This window comes from Molothrus aeneus, chromosome 1 (assembly GCF_037042795.1).
Source record: "Molothrus aeneus isolate 106 chromosome 1, BPBGC_Maene_1.0, whole genome shotgun sequence".
Lineage (NCBI taxonomy): Eukaryota > Metazoa > Chordata > Aves > Passeriformes > Icteridae > Molothrus > Molothrus aeneus.
This window is the reverse complement of record NC_089646.1, coordinates 86,389,901-86,413,026: the sequence shown is the minus strand read 5'-3', so window position 1 is coordinate 86,413,026 and position 23,126 is coordinate 86,389,901. Positions and strand designations below refer to the sequence as shown.

Here is a 23,126-nt window from a genome sequence, read left to right as displayed (position 1 = left end):
TGAAGACTTGAATTTTGGTGCATCATCTTTACTCCAAAACCATCTTCCATGTATTGCAACTATGGGAGTGATGAGAGGAACACAAATGCAAGTACCCATTACCTTTGGAGTTTAGCAGGGAGGTGGTTAAAAGACATCACCTTTTTCCTACCCATTTTCTCCCTAATCATTCATAAAATGCTGCAAAGTCTTTTCATTTGAATTGCTACTTTCTACTTGCTTCTATTGAAAACAAAGAGAAAACCACATCCTGGATTCTCCAGATGGCCCATTTTGCTTTCATGATGAGAACAAGAATTGGTGCGTTAGTGGGCAGTCACCATCATCACGCAGGGAGAATTGAAAATTTCTGCAGGCTTGGACTCCTGATACCCCTACTCTGGCTGTGAAACATCAGGAACATTGTTTTGAAATGTCAGGAAAATTCTTCTTCATCCCCTTGCCTCAAATCACTTCTATCATGAAAACACCACTGGGATGTTCTCCTTCCCCTTCCACCTTTTCAGCTGTAGGTGGTACCCAAGGGATTCGTGACCCATGTCTGGGCCACTGTGCAGCTACCATAGCCCAGGAAAGGTGGCCAAGAGGAAATGTTGGCGCTCACCTCGGCTGGCGCGGCTCCGAGTGCGGACGCCGAGGGCCATGGTGCTGTCCCCCCCCGTAGAGCAGGTCTTCAGCACAGCCTTCATGTTCTCGTGCTCAGCAGCATCCTCGGCATACTGCAGGCCCTGGGGCTGGCTCTGGCAGGGCGGGGAGCTGCTGGAGAACTTGCCAGACTGTGGGAGGAAAAGGATTTGTTGTGTCAACTGAGAACAGCATGGACAATAGGCCAGGGGCTCAACTGCGAATTGCAAGGAAAGAAGTGTCCTCCCAGGCTTGGTTTGGAGTAGGGCTATTCCCAAAAGAGCCCAGCAACAGTTGCTCCTCTCCCAGAGCATTCACTCTGACCAGAAATAAACCTGAAACAGGGTGACAGCAGGGAGCAGACACAGTCAGAGAAAGAACAGATGCATTAGCTTGAGCTTTGTAATTTTGACCTTATGTCTGAGAGTAAAAGGTACAAAGCAAGGACTTGCTTTGAAACCTTCAATCCAGACTGGGCCTGATCTGGGGTCAGGCATAATGCTGAGAGGAACAGCATGAGACCCAACAGAAAAAAGAAATTGCTTTTTTTTTCTGTACAATCAACTTTCATTAGCAAGGCAAAATGGGGACAGTGGTCTAGGAAAAGACACCTTTCCCTCCTGCCTCTCTGCCTTGCTGCTCAGAAAACTCTCAGTCTCCTCTAAAACTCAATTATCTATAAGTAACTTTAATACACATTATCACTAACACTTAAAAAGTCCCTGGTTCCAAAACACCCAGACAAATTATTTATGGCTGAAACACAAAAATTGCCGTCAGAAGACAGAAGAACAAACAAAACCTTACAAGAGATTGAGGAGTCTGCCCTCTGCTTCCCTGTCACCACGACTTTGTGAACAACAGCATCTACACTAGCTGGGCACGCACAGTGTGGGTATGTAGCATCCCCACCAGTGACCAAAACAAACACCTAGGAATGAGTGGGAGCAGCAGGAGTGGGTACTTCCTAAGGAGAAGGGCTTGCATTGCTGGGCTGCTCTTCCTTCCCAGACTCTGCCTCCAAAGGGCCTGGATGCTGGTATTCACCACTGTGCTCTTATCTACAGAAAGGTCAAAGCACATTGGAAATACAGCCCTGACTGCAGGAAATACCGACCCTGTTGACAGCAAACATGCATCAAGAGATAATAATAAACCTCAGTACTCTCACTCATATCAGCCCAGCATCAGACAGAGAAGTATGTTTTGTTATTCCTTTTAATCTTTCTTACTCTAATTCAGCACAGATGAAAGGACAAGTGCTGCATTCTCTTCTTCCTTTGCATAATAAACAACATTAATTATTCACTTGATGATATCAAGCCAGTTAGTTAAAGGGATGCAAACCTGCAAAGCTCTTTGTCAGAGAGTGGTAATTGAAAGAAAAGACTGAGCCCTACTTTCAGAGCTTTGATCAAGTCCCCATCTCAAGACTGCAAATTGAAAAAGTTTAATCCGGAAACCAATGATAAGATGATTCTATTTTAACATAGTGACTTTTTGGGGTAAGATAGCAAGTTAACTGAGTAGCAAAACAATAATCCCTACAAGGCACTGAGCTAAATATATCAGCAAAAGACCTATTTTGATAGCTAGAAGTTTGTTTTCTTGTTAAAAGATTAGCTTGAAACATTTTGATGTGAAAAGTATGCAAGTGCTAGAGTTTCACATGTGAAATTAAGAGACAGAAAAATATTAGATAAAAACTCCTATGAAAGGACATGCCGTTTTCACATTAAGACTACTCTCTTTTACAAAGTGGGTTGTTCAGTAATCAATACAATTTCCAAAAAATTCCAAAGGATAAAGCCTCCACATAACTGTTAGCTCCTGTTCACACAGATTAGTTACATGTTGGCATAAACAGGCAAATTAATGTAATTTTCTTTCCATGCCCTAAGCTATACATCACAAACCATGACTGGGGGGCAAAGCTCTAGAGCCAAAAGTTTAATTTCATTTCCTTCATTTCCGATGTTGCCATAAATTGCTGGTCAAACCCCAGCCTGGTGGGAAAATGACCAACACTGTGAAACAGCATTAAGCCACATTGTTTATGTTCCGCAAATTGAAGAAAGCTCAAATGCTGAACAAAAAATGCATTACAAAAAAGATGCTCCTCAAGTCAATAAACTTTTATTATGAATTTAGCTAGAACATCACCTTCAGGAGCACTTTATGATAGATACATGAACTACTCCATGGCTCACCTCTATGATGAATGTAGCGTCTCATTCTCTATTTACACCGCAAGGCAAACAGTTAGGATTTGCTTAACATCCCCATATCCTGATGCTTTGAATACCATATGGGGTTACACAGCTTAAGGAGTATGAAGTTAACCTGGTAATCCGTAGCCCAAGGTAACTTATGGTATCCATAACATTTAGATCACTGATGTTTTGGATAATGGGGAGAATTTGCAGTACATTATAGACAGTAAGGAAAAGAAATGAGGAAACTTAAAATTATTAAGGCCTCAGATAAGGATTTCCTTATTCAAGAGGACAGGAATGCATATGGTTAAAGCTGACTGTAAAAATTTATTCTTATGATTGAGACAAAAAGGTATGAGAAGTATGTCATGGTTCATAGTCCCAGTTGAGCAGATGGAGTTGAGCAGTCCATACTGAGTTAGGAATTAGATGTCACAGCACACAGGAGACATGAGATGACATGCTTTTTCAGAGAATCATACCTCAACATCCTCTTCTTCATCGGTCTGCCACTGGAAACAAAGGACAAGGTGGAGAAGGACAAACAGCAAGATTTAGGAAAGACAGCACTGTCAAGCCATGACAGAGTAAGAGGTAACCATGGTACTGTTTATGCAATAAGAGGACATAAAAATAGAAGACATATAAGGAGTTCATTTTCATGCCTTAGACAATCAGCTTGCTTTTCTTTTTCTTTTTTTTTTTTTTTTCTGTCCCTGCCAGTACTGTATGTAGAAATTTCCTGATTTTCCTTACAGAAATGGTGAACTGAAACTACCCCTAACCCATCCCATTTCTCTCCCTTGAGTCATGAGGTTGTTTGCCCCATGGAAGCTGACAACACTAGGTAGGGCTCCTTCTCCTTCTTCCAGCTCTGCAGCACAGGGAGGTCCTGGCTGCTGTTCCTCTCAGTGCAGAGGTCAACTTCTTGGCAATTCCTTTTCTCTACACTTAAGTGTTTGTTTTAATTCCTTTTTTAAGCTGGGGTTTTTCAACTTCCAATTCAACAGAGCACTCAAATCAAATGCTGGGTAGTCTTTCAATAAATGCTTAAAGTTCTCCAGTAGCTGCCTGATACCTGATCCTGGAAATCAGAGATGCAATTATTCATTGTTATTCAGGGCTTTCACCCTCTGTGACAGCAGGCATCTAAAACGATCTTGACGGTTGCACTACATTAAATGCAACAGACATACAAAAATATTGTGGGATATGGAGTACTCTTAAATTTGGGGATTTACAGGGAATTAGAAAACTATTTAGATCTGTATTCCCAAATGCCTTGGGAATTCTTCACTGGGCTAGAAGATACCCCACATGGAAGTTTCCCAAAGTAAAACATGGCTTCTCAAGTATCTGGGCTCCCTGTTTCCATAATTTTCAGTTTGATTGTTTATAAAGTGCAAACATAGTCCAGAAATTTTATGCACTTTTTTTTAATTTGTGGGGTTTGTTTTGTTTTTTTTTTTTTTTAGAAGAAGCATTCCTCCAATAGTATTCCTCTCCCTCGTGTTACTAATACACATTTTTGACCTTATCTCCATCTCAGCTCTGATTTCTGTCTGGGATTGATACATTCTGTTCCAGAAACATTCATCATTAAATATGAAAGCCTGATTTACTTTGGCCCTCAGTTTAGTTTCAGCACAATCTCCATAAGAAGATTAGCTGTGACTGCTGAGCAGCACATTAACATTACTTTTTAAGGGTATGTTTTATGCAAAGAGTGAGATGCTTATTCTAATTTGGACACAGTGGTACTGACAGAAACACAGGCAGTGTGTTTTGCAGAGAGACCATAGCAGGTATGTTCCCTTTGCACTAAAATTGTCTGTTTGTCTTTTTTCTGTCCCCTGGGGGGCAGGGAGTCACTCTATAAAGCAATTTTTCTGAAGAGGACCACTGTTCACTTTTTGTCATGAGTAAGAAACAGAAAGAAGAATAGGAAATACAAACAATCTTGTATTCTATCATCTATATCTATTTATCATCTATTATAGCTATCTGTCTATCCTATCTATCTATCTATCTATCTATCTATCTATCTATCTATCTATCTATCTATCTATCGCATCATTCTGTACATTCAGCTAATAAGTAAAGGGCAGCAGAAGAGTAAATTAAGCTAAACAATACAAAAAGGCAGTCAGGGCAAGATAACATACTAGAGAACACACATTACAAAGACTGTGCTCCAAACAAAAGCATATTTATAGTATTACTTTGTATCAAGCTAGCTTTTTACAAGGTAAGGGCCCAGCTGCTGGCCTTCCAGCCCATTTAATCTAGCTAGGATGATTTGCTGTGGACTCACTTTAAGGGCACTTCTTTGCTTGACTTTGCCCATCTCCAGTACCTGGGCATTACCATTTCTCTACCTCTGGCTCCACATGGAGAACACACACTCCTGGAACCACTGTCCTACACCCAAAGCTACTCCAGTGCACAGGAAGAATAGCTCACCATTCCCTTCATATTCCCATGTCTGAAGAGGCATTTGCCTCTAGCAAATACTGACAACAGAAGTAATAGCAGCAAAATAAACAAACCAATCTTATGTCTCACAAGGAAATCTGCCCTTCACCCTGATGTGTACATTCTATTTTGTATTTACTTCTTTATTTCATCATTATAAAAACCACTGAGAAATAGCAATAAATTAGGATTTTTTTAACATGTAATATTATCAAAAAGCAGTGAAAGAATATTGGTACACTGAATACCACTTGCAGACACAAGATGTTAACTTGAAGGAAAAAAGGCCATTTGATTCTTCTGTCATTCAATATTAGATGTTGCAGGACAGTTTGGGCTCTCTCTCCTTCTCTTCCTCACATTTTTCCTTTAGGCTCACATTTCTGTGCAGTGGATTTGCTGTTTCAGAATATTATGTCTATTACACAGCAATTTTGGAATTGAAACTCTTAAGTATCATGAAAAGCAGAGCTTCATAAATCTGGGAGACAGATGCTTATATTACCTACTATTATTAAAATAATTTAAAAGCTCAGACTTGCATCTATAATTGCATTTCTTCCCTATTTTGCTTGCTTGTTATTTTTAGAGTGCCTGAAATGAGTGCTATCATTGGCTAAAGCCAGATATAAGGTTACAGAGACTAGGTAATTTTCCCTGTGAAACTGTGGCAAAAAACTGTTTTATTTTTTTTTCTTACCCATCTCCTCCAGACAACATTCACCAAGATTTACTCTGACAGTGCCCAGTCAACTTCAGCTATTAAAGAACATCTAAACACAAAGATATCTGTGGTAAAAGGCTGAAAGAAAGACTGGAAATGTTCCCCATTGTGCTCCTGAGCCCTTCTCCATGTGAGCAGTTGTTGAAGCTGATGTAAGTTCTCCATGTCAAGAGCCAGCAGACTCTCCATGCAACAAGCCAGCACCCTCTGCCTTCCAAGTCTGCAGGAGGAACAAGGTTTGAGAGATACAGCCCTTCTCCTTAAAGAACTGGGCTGGTTCTGGCTTATTCCTTTCCTGCTTTTGTTAGAATCCCTCCCCATCTGCCTAAAAGGAGTGTACTGTGAGGTGATAAAAATGAGACTCTGAGGAAACTTTCAAAAGGACAGGGAGGTAAGTTTCAAATAACTGTACAATACTTTTAGGTGATCAAAACAGAAAGTAAAATTCCATATGACTACTGCATATTATAATCACTTTCTACAAAGAATTTCTTTCCAATGTCAAGATCTCAACTTTCTTCTATCAGTATTTTGTAACTAGTGAATCATTGTCAATGCATTACTGATCCATCTCCCCTTTCCAAGCCTTCCAATATAAAACACTAAGAAAATCAAGACCAGATACAAACCACAGCCAAAACAAAACTACAATAAAATTCCACGTTTTCATAATTCTTCACACATAAATATCTTCCATCCTGCTGACTTGGAAACTTGTTCTGAGGTAGATATAACTTTGAAGTTGTCAGAGGAAGCCATGACAAATAGTCTGATGCAACTTCAATTCAATTTTACCATATAGTGCAGTTCAAATAAAAGGTAAACGAAGCCATATTACTGGGCTGTGCTCAAAGAGATTTAGCTATGTTCTGAAATAACTATGTGGCCACCTTAGTAACTCCCTTAAAGAACATTCCTGTAAGGGCAGTTTTAAAGACTGTCGGTTTTTACTCATGTAGGCTTTTTGGTTTCAAGCTAATAGGACTGTTCTGTAATTATAAATAGGCAAAATATACTTCCTTTTTTAAGATCTGTAAGATATTTTTTGGTGTAACACTAACTGTCAGATAGCATATAATTCTTGCCAAATCTCAACAGCATCTTGAGCTTAACAAGAGATCTTCCTCCAATACTACTTTTGTTCTGGAAAGGCCTTGATGTCTCCTTCCCTCCATTTTCAGGCCTTTGCTGACTCACTGTCAAGCCTGAGACTTTTTGTGGTTTGAAAGGGTCCCATTTCTCTGCTTCCTGAACCCAGCTGCCAGTGATCAGAACTCCTTTCCCTCTCGCATTTTCTGCAGCTTTTTGTCCTGCCACAGCAGTTATTCTGGACAGATAATACATAAAAACTACATTATATGGTAGGAACACAGTAGGAAAAAAGTAATTCCTTTACACCTCAGTCTTGCTCAAACTAGTAAAAAGTGTCAAGGCTATGTGAGGGAATGAAAATTTTAATTTATAAAATGCATTGGTTAATGTTGTCTTTTGTCTCCTTTAAAACACATCAGGAAAACCAAGAAGCAATTGCAAAAATTATTTCACTTTTCTAGTGGTAGTTTCGTAAATTTGAATGACTATATTACACCCTTTGTATAAAATCAGAACCTCTTCCTAAACCTGAGACTGCACCAACAGAAAAAAAATCCTTTGATAATAATTCAGGTTTAACATTTTCTCGAGATGGGGCAGATTTCCAAATGTAAAGAGGATATTGCCAGGAAAGATCTACAAATGATTTTGAGTCAATGACTTAAATACAATCTCAATTGATGCCAGTCCCAATACATATATATGTATTTATATATTTATATTGACCCATGTTGCCTGAGTCATAAAACTGTAATCAGCTTCGGGCTTTTCATGCCAAAGGCAGGGGTAGCTTCATATGCAATGAAACACTTGCATTTAATCGAGACTCCAGATCTGGATTTTGAGACAGCTGGAAACTTTTATTAAGTACTGGCACTTCTTAAAACTCTACTTGGATTGAGTCAAACTACATCAACTTAAAAAAAAAAGATAGAAAAAATATAAAAAGAGGATTTTAAAACCTATTATGCTGAGAAAACGAATCTTATTTTAATTTATTCAATGAGTATGCAATCTTACAGTCAAAAAATTTACAGAGTAACATCTACTGTGGACATAAATTTGTCCATCCTTTCAGAATCCCAAAGCAGTCTATTACCATAAAATTGGCTGGGTCTGTGCTTAAAGTTAAGAAAAAAATGCACATGAAATACATGTGTATGTCCATATATATATATATATATATACACAGACATAAAAAAATAAAATGTCAAGGCTCAAGACTACTAGAATATTGTAAGATGGAGAAAAAAAAAGCATTAAAAATTGGTTGCAATCACTTAAATAAATAGCTACAATGATTCATCACCGAAATTATGTTCTCTATTAGGACTATAATTTTTAGGGGTTTTTTTTTTTCATATTCTTGGCTGGTCAGATACACACGGCTCCTGATGTCTTCTAGATATTCTGGACACTGTCTGTGCAGCACACAGAGGAGCTCTTTTTGGATAATTAATTTCAGTTTGTTCTTGTCCTATACATTTTTATGAAGCAGAAATTATACACAATCAAGGACTTGCAAGTTTTGTCTTCTAATAGAGGAGTATTCATTACTTACAGCACAAGGACCTCTAAAATTAAAAATAGAGTAACAACACTTCATATACCACATGCAGTGAAAAAAAGTTTTAAAAATCCATGCTATGGGAGATACCATTTGCCACTTACATCTGTTATCATTTTCCCTCTGGTCTTGTTTCTTTCCCTGTGGTTAGCTCGTTTCTGTTTTTGCTGCAGGACTCGTTCCCTGGTGGTGTGGTACTCCAGAGCAAACTCACTAATAATCTTGCAGAACTTATTGATGTTGACTTCACGTATCGCGTAGGGAGGATGGCCCATAAATAACAAAAATGAGTGAAACCTGGAAACAAATGAGTTATAGATGTAAAGGGGAAAAAATCCTTATTGATGGTCTCTTGGAAAAAAAACAACAACAACCACCCTATATTTCACTGAGTCCATTTATTACATTACTAGCTCCCATAATTTCCTTTGTGCTACAGAATTTTCATGGATGCTTTGCATAACATTGGTATGTTTTATAATCAAAACCATGAAAGTCTAGCCTATGATAACTTCATCCTAGTCTACTTTCCCAGGCTGATGCAGGAGATAAAATATTTATGGAACTCCATCACTTTATATGACTAATTTGGCACGTGAATGACCACTTTCATTTCTCCTATAGAAAAAAATATTTATTAAGTTTCAATTCTGTTTATTTGTATTAAGCAACTTCAAAGAGGCTGTTAGGACTTTGGGCAAAGTCTAGACAAGAAGAATGCAGATTTACAGGCTAGCAAACACAAGAAGGAAAGAATTTCTGGTTCACAAAACTGACCATAAAATTATATTATCTACCAAGTACGTTAGTTTGGGACACTCTTAATTCACAGTTTTACTGCTTCTGTGGCATTTAGAGATTTTGCACTATTTGCAGTTTTTAATATTGCTTCTATATTGCATGATTTACAGCAGCACACTGAATGTGTAAAAATGTATGGGAATTCCTTTTAACTATATCTACATCCCTGAGGACAAAAAGTCTTCCCAATCTTAGAAAGGTGCAAGTATATGAAAACATTCTTAAAAACTATCATAGCAGTTGCAGGCTATCAGAGGAGAAAGTTGATATTTTTTTTACCTGCACAATGCATATGATAAACACAACAGGAATCTAATGAATTCACTTCCCTTCCATTGCAATTGGGATTTTGGCTTACTTGAGGCATAAACACAAAGTCATTACAAAAATGAAAGAAGAACTGAATCAACTTCTCAAGTGTATACCCACAAATTTGGGATAATTTGGAATCCAGTTCTTAATTTTGACCACAGCAATCTGGAAATTATCCAGAAGTTGAAAAACTTCTCACAGTTTCATTAAACTTAACTGCAAATCCTAGGGAGAGGAATCTTAAATCTGTCTTCAGCTGGTATAAGCATAAAAGACATAGTCGAAGATCTTGCAAATAGGAGTGGTTCTGCCAACAAAAGAACTCATTGTACAAGACTGATTACAGCTTCTGCATATGATGAATTTGTCAAGAAAATTTAATTTTTTTTGCTACAGTCTGCTCTTGTTTATCAGACAGTAAGTCAAGTCTCCTTAAAAGAATTCCAAGGATAAACAGAAGATCAATCAACTTATCTATAAAGCTGCTAGCTTTTGGGGACTAGGAGGCAAAAGACAGTTATTGCACCTTGGTAATAAATGATTGCCTGGGTGATTGCTTTTTTTAAATCAAAAATATAGAAATTTCTGGAGTGGGGGTGTTTCTTAAATGGAGGCTATAACAAAATATGCACCACATACAACCCAGCAACATTTCCTGCAGGAATGGGCATTAAACACTTACAAAACACATATATTTATGATGTCATAACTTATAATTTTATCAAGTCATTTACTATCAAGGTATTGCTGTCACCAGTATAATTCTGTACCTGTTAATTATTCTTCTATGAACAATCTTCAGGATTATGATTCTTTCTGCACAGTCTTTAAGGAACTCAGACATTTTTTGCTTTAGACTTGGCTTCATTTCATGCTTTGCTATAGCCTTAAGGTGATCCCATGATGCTTTGCACCGTCTTTCCATCTGACACAAGTTTTCCTGGAGTTGTTCAAAGTCAACCTGGAAAAAGAGAAAGGAAAAGGTAACACTTGAAGTGAAAACACTGCAGTTGTATACCTGGATATCCAAGCAATGCAATCTGTGTATATGAAAGAGTCAAGGTAGTGGCAGCATGACATCAATTCACATTATTAATTATTAGTAAACAATAAAAAATAGCTTTCTCTATCACACTATGTCTAGGCACGTAATGCTAGTAAAGAAAAACTGCAAACAAAGAAATACCCATACACATATATTTGGTTTTATTCTTGGAGGCCTAACATCTAAAGAAGGGAAAAAAAAAAATATTGTGATGTGTTTTTTCCCTTGCTTAATAACTTCATGTTTGCACCAAGCAACTGCATGACTCAGTTCTTTCTGAGGTAATACAAAACTTTCTCTTTTTCTTAATCCTTTTCTCTACTACTCAAAGCTTTTTATACCCTGTTTACTGCTCACTGTTGTACCCCGCCAAGCATTCTCCATTTTAGGAAGTACTTGGATCTATTCCCTAGTCATGCACTGACTTGTTAATAGATGATCTAGTTCTAATCAAAAAATTCATGGGCCAGAAGTTTTTAAAGCTCTATTGAAAGTATGTGTTATTTAGTGATCTCAGCACTAACTTTCATCCCTTGATATACAATACCAATCTACTGGCTTGTAACAAGATCATATAATGACTCTGAAAGTCTCTCAACACAGTTAAAATAAATGATTGCACCTTACAGTAACATTCATCAGGATAGAGGCCAACACATTCCACAGAAGGTGAGGGAGAGCTTCTCCTTTATTCATCAACCAAAAAAGGTGTTCAAATCATGATACTCTTACAGGAGACACTCAGGACGTGCTGCTAACAACTAAACAAAGTGCATCAATGACCCAGCCACAGCACACAACAGATGAGAAAAATAAAACTACCCATGTTATGGAATTCTGGAGAAAGGAAAAAATGATTTTATAATACCACTTCACAGTTCAGATGAACTGAAGCTATAAAGTACAGACTTAGTTCTCAGATTCTAAACACATCAGTGCTTGGGATGTTACAGTCTCCTACTGCAGTTAATTCCTTAATGCTAAATGAAAACCAGTGTCAGGGGTAGGTTTTATTTCATTCTTCTTAGCTGTGTGCAGCATCCACTGCTGAGACCTATACTGAGAATAGCCATAAGAAATGCATTATTATTAAAAAGCTCCTGGTATTGATTTGATTTGTTTATGCTGTGATTTATAAAGTGATGAATTTTTCCTCTTCCCAAGGAAATAGAAAAATCCTTTGATCCACTCTGCTATTCAGAAAAGCCCTGCAGGCGGAGCAGCTGTGGGGTATTTGCTTTCCTTATATCCATATCAATGCATATGTTGAAAAAAAAAGAAAAAGTCTTTTCCAGGTCAGTATTTTCACTGTTGATGATAAACACATTGCTGTTCTCCACAGATGGTGTACCTAAAACACACATGGAGAAAAATACTAGCATTCCTGTTAAGGAAAAAAAAAAGACAAGGTTTAGGCCTTCTCAGTAAGAATTATCCAGCCTGGGTGAGGAAGCATCTCAGCCTCTGTAGCTGAGAAATTTAAACTCATGACATTTTATGGCAGAATGAGTTTTATTTTAATCAATCAAAAAGGTCTGAGTTTCAGGCCTGTAGGGGTTCAAGAAACATCTTTGGAGAACAACAAATCTGGAGGGAATGTGGTGAATTCCTGGCCCCTTGAAATCTGCCAACAGTCAGCAAGTCAGCACAATCACAGGAGTGGGATGTTCCAGCAGGGATGGGGGCAGGCAGGTTGGGCTACAAGACACTCATGAGTTTTTCGAGCACAAACAAAAATTCAGTCCTCTATGGAAATCCTAAGGAGACTGCAGTAAGAAGAACACCACCTGAATTCTCCTGGAATAAACCTCTGTGGAGCACAGGTGTGCTCGAGCAGGAGCTGTAGAGTCCTGGAAGGAGTAAAGTAGGAACTCCAGTACAGGATAATGTACCGGTGTATTCCCCAAAGGCAAACTGTACAGTGCCTGACAGAATGTGCCAAACCTCCACGGAATCTCGGTCTGCCAGCTCTCTACTGTTTGGTCACTTGCTTGTGGACAGAAAGGAATATACTTGCAGAAAAACATCCTCATGTGAAATATTCAAGTTCCAGTTTTTCTCGGATTCAATAAGGTACCCCACCTGAGACTTTAAGAAATGCTATTTCACCAGTGCCCATTTTGTGTGTAGACACAGAATCCATCACATTTCAGTCTGCTCCAGGTCTGTGGTTCTGCTTAGGATATTATATACAAATGTAACAGTAAGCGTGATGAGAAATCTCAACTACAAGACATCCCCAAACATGTTCATATGATAAGGAGAACAAAAACTTGTGTGGGGTAATAATGGCAATTATTCAATATGTTATGCATAAAGAAAACATAAAAAGGCATTTGTAATACCACACTACCTCTTTACCAGTTCACATAGCATTGCTAAGGGATCATGGATTGCACCTTCTGATTTATGTGCTTAATTCCAACACTTCACTAAAGGAAGTAATGATGTATAATAGTAGAGAAATATGAATCCTCTTTTTTGTTCTTTCTTTCTTGAAACAAAAGATGCACCAATTCTTGCCTGCGGGTGGATGGTCATGCTGGAACTAAGAAGGAACTCAGGTGAGCTGTGGCTCCAGGAGAGCTCAGCATAGGAGGTACTCAGACAAGAATTGCTGTGGCATTATTTTATAACTATGCTCCACTGAATAAAAGGAAGCAGTAATCTGAAATAGTCAGTACAGCTTTCTTGCTGGACAGTACTGTGCAGATATTGTACCTGGCACGAGGATTTGGAGGAAGGTGGAAACATACATTCTTCTTCCTCCTCAGCACATATATGTGCAAAAGACATGCAGCTTGCTGCCAGAATAGATACCTTCTGCTAATTTTTTTTAAATTAATACATGTTCTTTTCTGTGGGAAAGAGAATGAGTGGTCTTAGGCTGTTATGCAAAATAGGAAAATCCTTTCTTTCAAATGCTATGAAATGTTTATTTTAATTTGTAAACTAATTTTAAAAAAGCAACTTTCTAAATGGTTCTGGGACATATTTGATATGTTCCTCATTCCTCTGGCCAGGTTCCTCTCCATAACACTAACACTAGCTAAAAAATATTCAGAAGTATTGGTATCTGAAATCTCTTGCTAGGCCCACTGTTCAGTTTTCTGGGAAGTGCCTTATAGACACTGTTTGATCAGAGGGGAGTAACCAGAGACAGTATATGCCAGCAGAATGTAAATGCCAGTTTATGTGATAAAAGCCCCTCAGAGTAAGCCTCAGCAAACCACTGCCCTAAACTCACTAATGGGCAACTTTAGAATTAAAAACCTATTTTTCAATTTAACACAACACCACATTTTGCACAAATGACTCAGACCAAAGAATAAAACCTTCCAACCACATGCCAGAAACAGCAGCTCTCACTTTAATCACTTTATATCATTATTTACTGCTTGCTACCATAGAAGCAGATGACTTTTCCATAAACAACAAAAATAAAAAGAATTCTACCAAGTTTCTCATTCCACTGGGCTGAGAATTCAGTACCTCGTGACAGACCTACAAACAAACATACCAGAACAAACAGCTTCTGTTCTCACTGTTTTTCACCTGACTCAAAAACTGCCACCACCATCAAATGGCTCAGGATTTACTTCCCTGCTTGTTCTGGTTCCCTGAACATTGGTCCTTACAAGGCCTATTTTTTTCAAGTTCAACTCCATCCAATATCACATGCCATGTATAAAAGTTTAAAACTTTCTCATTCATGAAATACTACACCATGCTCCAATCATTCAGGCAGGACATGGATCAGGGAGCCTTTCAGGTCTTTGGGTTGGGGTTTTATTCCTCTGTGTGGCCACAAATACCTCATGGCAACACAGGAATTGCACGCTTTATTATTTTTTGGGAGAGAGAGGAATGGCTGCTTTGGGAATTAAATGCAGTAGTTCAAACCTGAAGTGCCTTCCACTATATATTCCCCAGGGCAGCATATACACTTCCAGGTATGCACTGCCATGCACTGCAAACAACTGCAGCCACTGTGAGATAAGAGGTCATTTTTCTTCAGCTTTCCCTTAGCTGGAATGTGCTTTACAAACACGTTCCCTTTTCCAGCTAAATCTCCTCTAGTCTTTGGGCTAAGCTCTCCCACTGCAAATACAAAACCATCCTAAAGTCAAAGATGCTGCACCTAAATACACTCACTGTGTTTCCTGCCTCCTGTGTTAACATTCAGCTCTTCAACAGGGTCAAAGATGTCACAAGTGGATTGAAGCAGAAACCCCAAAAAAAGTAAATGAATGGAAACTGATGAAAGACTTATTTTCAAAATCACTGTATCTAAAGTTTTGTTCTGAAGGCCAGTGAATAACTTATTACATAGCCTCAGCATGCTTGTATAAGATTTCTATTGTTTGATACTCTATTGTTTATTGGTATAGCTTGCTTCTTTTAGTGGTGAACATATAAAATCCAGTTATTTTCTAAGGAAGACCTGGATTTCTGCATTTTTTCTTAGTCACAAGGTGCATTTAAGAGAAGATTGATGCTTTCACAATGACATGTTGTCTTAAATGCACAATAAAATGACAACTATTTTATTGTACCTCATAGAAAGATATACATAACCACACACAAGCTTTCTCTTTTCAAAGTTCAAGATGGTTTCTGCAGCAGACCACAGTCTAGTCTGAGCTGTTTATAATTTAGGGTCAGACCGTTCATTCTCACATTATTACAGGGATGCGTTCTGGCAGGGAACATGAAATCTTCCTCTTTTCCTGAGTTGGTTCAGTGCCAAAGGAAATTCTGAGAATTGCTCCTTGCAAACACACTGTCATCTGAGAGCAGCGACCTTCTGTGGCGTATGTTCAAAACTCTGTCTCCTCTAATATTTCCAGACTGGTTTCCTTCACCAAGTGTCACAAGAATTATCCCAAGACCCTTGTTAGTCTGACTTGCACACTGTGGGCATGCATTTTAACCAAGATAGATGCCAGCTCTCTTAAGCAAGCAATATATAAAGAAGGTTCTGCTCAGACATTTCTAGTTCCTGGGTAAGAAGTGGCATTCTGTGAAAATAATTTTGGAAATGAGAGCACCTGAATCAACCCACTAATGAAAAATTACAGGACAGAGATGGCAGAGGTGCTTACTGAGGTATGACCAGATGAGCCTGCCCAATTGTACACCCATCTCTATTGCATTTTGCTTCATTGAACAATATCCTAACTACATGGGATCTTTTTGCAGATGCTGTATGGCAGTTCCCATAATCTGGGACAAAGGAGAGCCATATCAGGCAGTGGTGACGTAGGTCCCTTCAGATAGTGTTATGTCACCTGCAACAATTCCTGCAGTCATATCACCTGGAATGTTATTGAAACACCACAGTGCCATCAGGTACGTGTGCTAAACTTCATCTGCTCTCTTTGAGACACAACCTCAAAGTCTCATTTGCCATGGAAACTCCTTTCCCCTTGCCCCAGTATGCTCTGTAGCCAACAGGATCTGCCTTTGCCTGCTCTGCTTTCACCTCTGCTCCTGCTAGCCCATGCCATGATCTGAGGCAGCTGCTGGCATCACAAGGAATGACTGCAAGAAACCTTGCATTCCTGGACTTTTTTTCCATGGAAAATAATTTGACTTTTGGCATTTATTTTTGTTTGAAATAATGTAGGGAAAACGTACTTGAATGATAACTGCACACAAATACTTTCTGTCAAGTGAGACATGAGAAACCGCACTGAAAGAGTACAGGAGGCAACATGATTTTCCCTACCTTTTTTAATTTATTTTTTTTTTTATCCTTTCTCTGCTTTCCACTGTATCAGGTGGAAGCTACAGCATGTCAAATATCACTTCTGTTCCAGCCAGCTCCTGCCTCCTTATGCCTCCCTGCTAAGGTCCTTGGAGGGCAGGCTGCTGCAGGCTTCCTTCTCCCCTGTGTATGCCTTAGGCTCATCCTACGTTCTTTCCTAACAGCAGTCCTTGTCCCCTCCTGTGTTGCTAACATTTCCTATTTCTTACTTTTAAAAGCCTGCCTGCTTCTCCACTTCTTAGTAGCTGTGAGTGTCCTGTGCCCAAGTGTCTTGCTGCAGGGGTAAAAAACCAGACAGAAATTTGACATCTTGTAAGTCAATTAAAATCAGGGGAATAAAATGACAATTATAGTTTATCTATAGAGCTGGCCAGTTTTCAGGTGCACAGGGGAAATATTTCTGGGTAAGAGAGAGAAGATGAACATTTTTAATATGGACGCATTTTTTATTCACTAACAGAGGAGATATTGGGGTTGAGGCAACCACTTCTTAAGGAAATTTCTAGGAACAACACTCGATCTTAACTGCAGAAATCTGAGGGTCTGCTTCAGTACTGGGTACACCAGTTTTGGTACAACTTCAGTGAAAAAGCAACTTAAAATATCAAGAAAATAAAAAAGACAAGTGATTTTAATAATGTGATACTAAATAATCAGTGCTGTGCGTGACTTTATAAATGCTTTTTTTCATCTAGAATTGTATTTTTTCTCTAATTTTTTCACTTGTGTGTTTTTTTTTGGTGCTATTTATGACTCCAGTCCTTCAGTAAAAAGCCACAAGTTTTGCAATAACTATACCATTTTGTTTCTGGTCTTTCTAGCTCCTTTTTGGTGGGGCAGCCTGTTTTCTTTATGATTTTGGGTTTTTTCATGAACTAACGCTCAGGAAATTCTTCTATGATGTGCATTTCAGGGGAAGGGGCATCTCTGTTTATCTACAGGATGGAAATTGTTTAGCCTTTGTGGTTTCTGAAAGATGTTTGTAGGCAAAACAGAGCTCAAAATACAGCCTAATCCACAGTGATATATTAGTTCTCCTTTCCTGTCAGCTTTCCTAAACCAAGATTTCGCCTTGTCTGTGAACATTCCCTTGAAGAGGGCAGCTTGGATGGCTTCCACATCCTAACTCTCTGATTTGTGGCAGCTATGATCAAGTGGGAATAGAGCTTGTTACAGAAATCCATCAGTGGTTTAACACATGCAGGAACATCCCAAGGAGGGAGACCTTGGGCGACATGGGGAAGGTTAAGGCTATAATTTCTCTTAATGTGATTTTGTCTGGCCTTTTTGGATTTTCGTCCGCTTTGGGCAGGGCCACTGGATCAGCAAACCACAGACTGAAAGACTGTGCTCAATTTTGCACGCTCTTAGACCTAAATTTTTTTTAAGTGACAGCAGTAGGTTAAGCTTTCTTCCACTTTCTATGATTGAAAAATAGAAGAACCACTTGGGAGAATACCATACATGGTGGTGAGAATTTTGATCCCAATCTAAGAAAAAAGGGAAATAACTTCTTAGCAAAGGGAAGAAGCAGGAAATGAGAAACCAATATACCTAAATGCTAAAAAAGTAAGAATCACTCAAATTAAAACCAAAAACGCAATAGAAAGTTAAAATCTTCCAAACATGAGAAACCAAACTCACTGAAGGCAATAAGCCAGAGCCTAAACATAGGCTGTACAAGAGGAAAACTAGGAGAAAAGAGATGGAATCTAAAGAGAAAATATCTAAGGATATAAAAGAAAAGCCACAAATTCCTTTATGGTACCAAAAAAAAAAAATGTAGGAGGTCCTGGATCACTGGGGAGGAAAGAAACTGAGGAAGACAAAAATTAGGGAAGGGAAGCAAGATTACTTCTTTTCATCCAGCTTCACCACAGAGGATGTTGAGGAAAAAACTACTCTGGTGCTCCTTTCCTTTTTCTGTATTATATTTTTAAGAGATGTGAACTGATAGTAAGGTTTGAAACCTTACTAGCAGAAATACATGTTGGAGAGAGATGATATCTTACAAAGAACTAAACAAGTAGAATACAGTAATTATGACATCAATTAAAATCTAGAAATTGAAGCACTGGCTAAAATGAACATGAACATGTATGAAACTATACTTGGTAACTTAGAGAATAAAAGGATAGTGGAAGTTTTGCCTATTCCTAGAAAAGCAGCAAAGTTGGTGCAGAGGTCCAGGTTTTGTTACTGCATCTGGTACCTTGGCTGAAAAGATGAGTGACAGGAAGCTTAATACGTAAAAATAACCACTATATTCTGAATGTTTATAAAATAGCAAATGGATAGGACTAAGTAAGAAAATTAAATTTCAAAATCTTTTCAAGGGACTCATGGGAGGCCACCTATGAATTGTGAGGTTAAGAGAGCAAAAGAAAAGAAGGAATACACATTGATTCTCCTTTGGTGACAGGGCTAAGAGCAGGCGTCTCATGGTTTCTACTTTGTATTTCAAAATTATCTGGAAACAAGGAAGCACATCCAGAGGGTAAAATCTACAGATGGCAGGAAATTATTCAGATTAGTCCTGACTGAAGATCATCAGGGGTTTGAGAGATAAGCAGTAAATCTTCTTCAGCAGATAATGGTCACTGCTGCAGACTGCAATGCAGTGCAGAGTGCACGGCAGCATCTGACTCCATTGGGAGTTCTGAATGCTCTGTCAGCTCAGGAGACTGCCTGGCTGTCCTTGGGAACTGCACTGGGACAATGGGTGTCCAAAGGGTACCAGCAGTCAAAGAACACAGAAAAAACCTCAGAACATCTAACAAAAGGTAGCAGAGTGGACAAACACAGTAAGATTTGACAGTGATAAGGAGAGGCTGGGATACTGGTCTTACTATTGTTTAACACATTCTAAAAAATAAGATGAAGGAAAAGTGTGAAAATGGTTTCATAAACAAAAGATATAAAAGGATCATTTAAGACTTAGACAAAGATCTGAGCAGCCTAGTTTAATCTGGTCTTGCACTGAAAAGGGTGATGGATCATATGATCTTCAGAGATCCTTTCCAACCCAAGTTATTCTGTTCATTAGAAATAAAAAATATTTTTGCTGCTCAGTATATTCAGACAGTAATTCCTGAAACCAGCAAATTGAACAGCAAAAAAAAAAAAGATTATGAATTCATTGTTGCATGAACTGCACTAGAAGCCAAAAGAAGATTTCATTTTTGCAGTTAAAAATAAAGTATTGTATTATACAGATGTCCTGGGTTGTAGGGGCAAACAGAGTCGCTTACCCCCATACTCTCCAGCTCCTCTCCCAACATCCAAATAAGGTGGCCTTTGGAAAAGAAATCATTCCTCTATTTGATGCACATAATGAGAATTATGGCTCATGAAATAACATTTTTCTAGGAGAAATCTTTCATTCCCTTAGAAAGTTATTGTGCTCTTCTGTCAAGCAGCTGGTATTGGCCACTGTCTTAATCAAGACACCAGACTAGAAGGACAATAATTATCTGCTGTAATTATTACCATTTCCATGAGACATGACTCCTAAAGAGAATTTTTATGTTTGCTATCTCCCATGTTTACTCCATTAATCAAGCAATGTACTATTTTTAAGGGTTATTAATGAAATTTTGCACTCTGAGAGATTCAAGAGTGAGTTTACAGTGTTCCTATCATGCCTGGTCATAGCAGTTATAATTTCCACACCATACTGAGCCATTGACCAGACCTATGCATTAACCAGGGAATTACCATTTTTTGACAAGATTCCTTTATTTCTATTTAGGTTCCCTAACTCCTAAGGAGATCTCAAGAGATCCTCTGGAGATGCTCAAAACCTGCCTGGACTTTTCTTCTGCAACCTGCTTTAGGTGAACCTGCTTTAGCACGGGGTTGGACTAAGTCATATGCTGAAGTCCTGTCCAACCCCAGCAATTCTGTGATTCTGTGAGTTAAACCGAGTATTTCAAGGACTCTTTAATTCTAGAGACAAATTTTATTAGGAAAAAATTTATTCCTTCCATTGGATTTAAAATACAATCAGGCATCTGCTTTATAAACGAGATTCCCCCAAGCCATAGAATAAATGAACCTGAAGATACTAGTCAAAGTTTTAACTTGAAAATAGTTCCTAATAGTTATGTACATTAATAATGTACATAACATTAACATGGCTGTCACAACCAATGGCTGCCTAAGAGTGCACTGATGACGGAGCCTTGTGACAGGCAAAAATAAAGTTCAGAAGAGGGAGTACTGGCATCTTTGAAACTCAGTGCAAATGACACAATGAACACACATTTATAAATAGTGCTGCAACCAGGGAGGATCAAAAAATCAAAGAAGAGAATAGAATAAAATCTTAAATCTTTCACTTCAAAGAGGTGTTATAAAAAATGCACATAGAGATGTATTTACCTACTGGACATACCTTGGCTGACCTAGTGATGGCCCCGATCTCTGAATAAAGATCAGTGCTGTCTGGGAACTTTTCTACCACCATAGTGCAGACGTGGTGCAGGAGGGACTGTTTGTGCACTGTGTCCTTGACTTCTGGAACCTTCTCGAGGTAGCTCAACTCAAAAGCTTTGGCCTGCAATGAAAAAAAGGACATTAAAAATAAAGACATTAAAAAAAAGACACTAAAAATAAAATGTTTACTCCTTCTCATGTAGACTAGTAGACAAAAATGATGACCAGTCAGGGGCAGAGGGGAAAGAAGAAGAATCCTACAGGAGAGGAAACTCATTGCTTTCAGTAATTTTTAACTTGCTGAAGATTAGGCCTAAAATCAGTTCATCTGCAGTGAAATGACCCACGACATAGTTCTCACACTTTGAATACAAAGCATCAATACTACACTTAAGGGAGTTACACTAGAACAGTGCTTAGCTCCACATTTCCTTCAGATTATGCTGAAAGAGGTTAGACACAACACAAAACACCCCAACACAGAATAAAAGCATGTTATATTCCCTAAATTACTTTTCTGGTACAAAATAAATAGCGGGTTGCAATTTTCACAATGATTTTGACTTCTGTATTTTAGAATGTAAAAAGCTGCAGGGGAACTGCTGGGACATCAGGCTTACATTGGTTCCATTCAGAAAGTTCCCAATGGCTAGCAGAGTAGAAAGGATAAATCCCAAAGTTTTATTGTGCTCCAGTTGGTCCATTCCCTCCTTCAGGTCTAGCAGTGGTTCTGCAACTTCCTACCATAAGAACAGAAACAAGAAAGTGAAGGTTAGTTTTTAATTCTATGGTTTAGATTAATTACTGCAAAAAGTTCCTGAACTGGCGTCTTGCAGAGTGTAAACTGGCCATGTGTGTTGGCTTTCTTCCATGTTCCAGCTAATAAATCACATGCAAGGACAGCAAAAAAAGTACATAAAATATTTTCCTACTGTTGTTCCTTTATGTATGCAACTGCCTTACTTGTCCTGGGGACTATCCTGTGGTTCCAAACAGGAGAATGCTGCTGCATTTCAGTTAAATCCATGAACACACCCAAACCCCAACTTAAAAAAAACTTGTTGTAAGTATTTTTTTCTAATCTTTGAACAATAAATTAAAAAAGTTAGAAACCTTGCTGACTTAAAATTTTTAGCTTGACCCTACAGCTTTCTTGAAACAATAGCCATTTCTGTGTTTTAGATATGGTTTTGTGCTTGTGAGAATTTAAAACTGAAAAAAAAATCTGCTGTAAACATCAAGCTTTACAAATTATCATTTCAATATTTTAATTTAATGTATCTTCCACCTACACATGTTATCTGAATATAGATGTGCATACTGGTAAGGCTTGAAATCATAAATTCTATTCCATTACCTCAGGAAGTGAACTGCACCAGAGAGTTCAAAGAAAGAGAGGGTAATTGAGTTGTCAGAACTTATTTCTGTCTCTGTGTGAGGCCCAGGGTTATTTACTTTGTATGCACACTAACTGTTCACATTGTTTCTATCTTCAAATGCCATTCTAACATCCGTGAGCAGCATTCTTTTCACAGAATCATAGAAAGGTTTGTTTTGGAAAAGACCTAAGGATCATCTAGTTCCACCCCCGGTGCCATGGGCAGGGAGACTTTTTTCCCAATTTCCCATATTGTTATACTCTTTATGAGCCAAGAAGCCAAAATTAAGCTGCTATTTTAGACCAAGAGGCAAAGTAATTGAGAATTTCACTTTCTTGGAGACACACAATGGTTTCTTCAACAACTGTAGTGATATTTTACCATAAAAGATGAATGAAATATATTTCTAGTCCCTACAGAAAAATTTGTCTCTTGAAAAGAATATGGAAAATTCAAGACAAATTAAGAGATGATAGCGAGCTAAGTAGTTTATACATCAGAGGAGAGGTGCTAAATAATGCAAGACTTTATCAAAGTGAATTAAAATGATACTGCTGCACAGTATTCTTTGAGTTGCTTTAAAGTCAAGAGTTGATTTAGTTTGTTTTGTTGCATTATAGGATGACTGAAACTGCTCTGAATCTGTGGTAAACATGGGCTTCTGAACTATTTCATTTAGCTCAA

The 23,126-nt window shown here is 38.2% G+C and overlaps 1 protein-coding gene across 2 annotated transcripts in view; it reads right to left on the bottom strand.

Annotated features, from left to right (window-relative positions):
* Positions 1-23,126, bottom strand: part of FHOD3 (formin homology 2 domain containing 3) — a 377,898-nt gene that overhangs the window by 21,468 nt on the left and 333,304 nt on the right. Inside the window, exons 22-27 of one of the 2 annotated variants that reach the window (XM_066560163.1) lie at positions 21,684-21,803; positions 21,023-21,184; positions 10,582-10,772; positions 8,803-8,995; positions 3,323-3,352; positions 605-776 (exon numbers count right to left, since the gene is read on the bottom strand). In XM_066560163.1, the coding sequence (XP_066416260.1) occupies positions 605-776; positions 3,323-3,352; positions 8,803-8,995; positions 10,582-10,772; positions 21,023-21,184; positions 21,684-21,803 (868 nt within the window). The remainder of the gene's footprint in view (positions 1-604; positions 777-3,322; positions 3,353-8,802; positions 8,996-10,581; positions 10,773-21,022; positions 21,185-21,683; positions 21,804-23,126) is intronic. The other variant, XM_066560156.1, reaches the window with a different exon arrangement.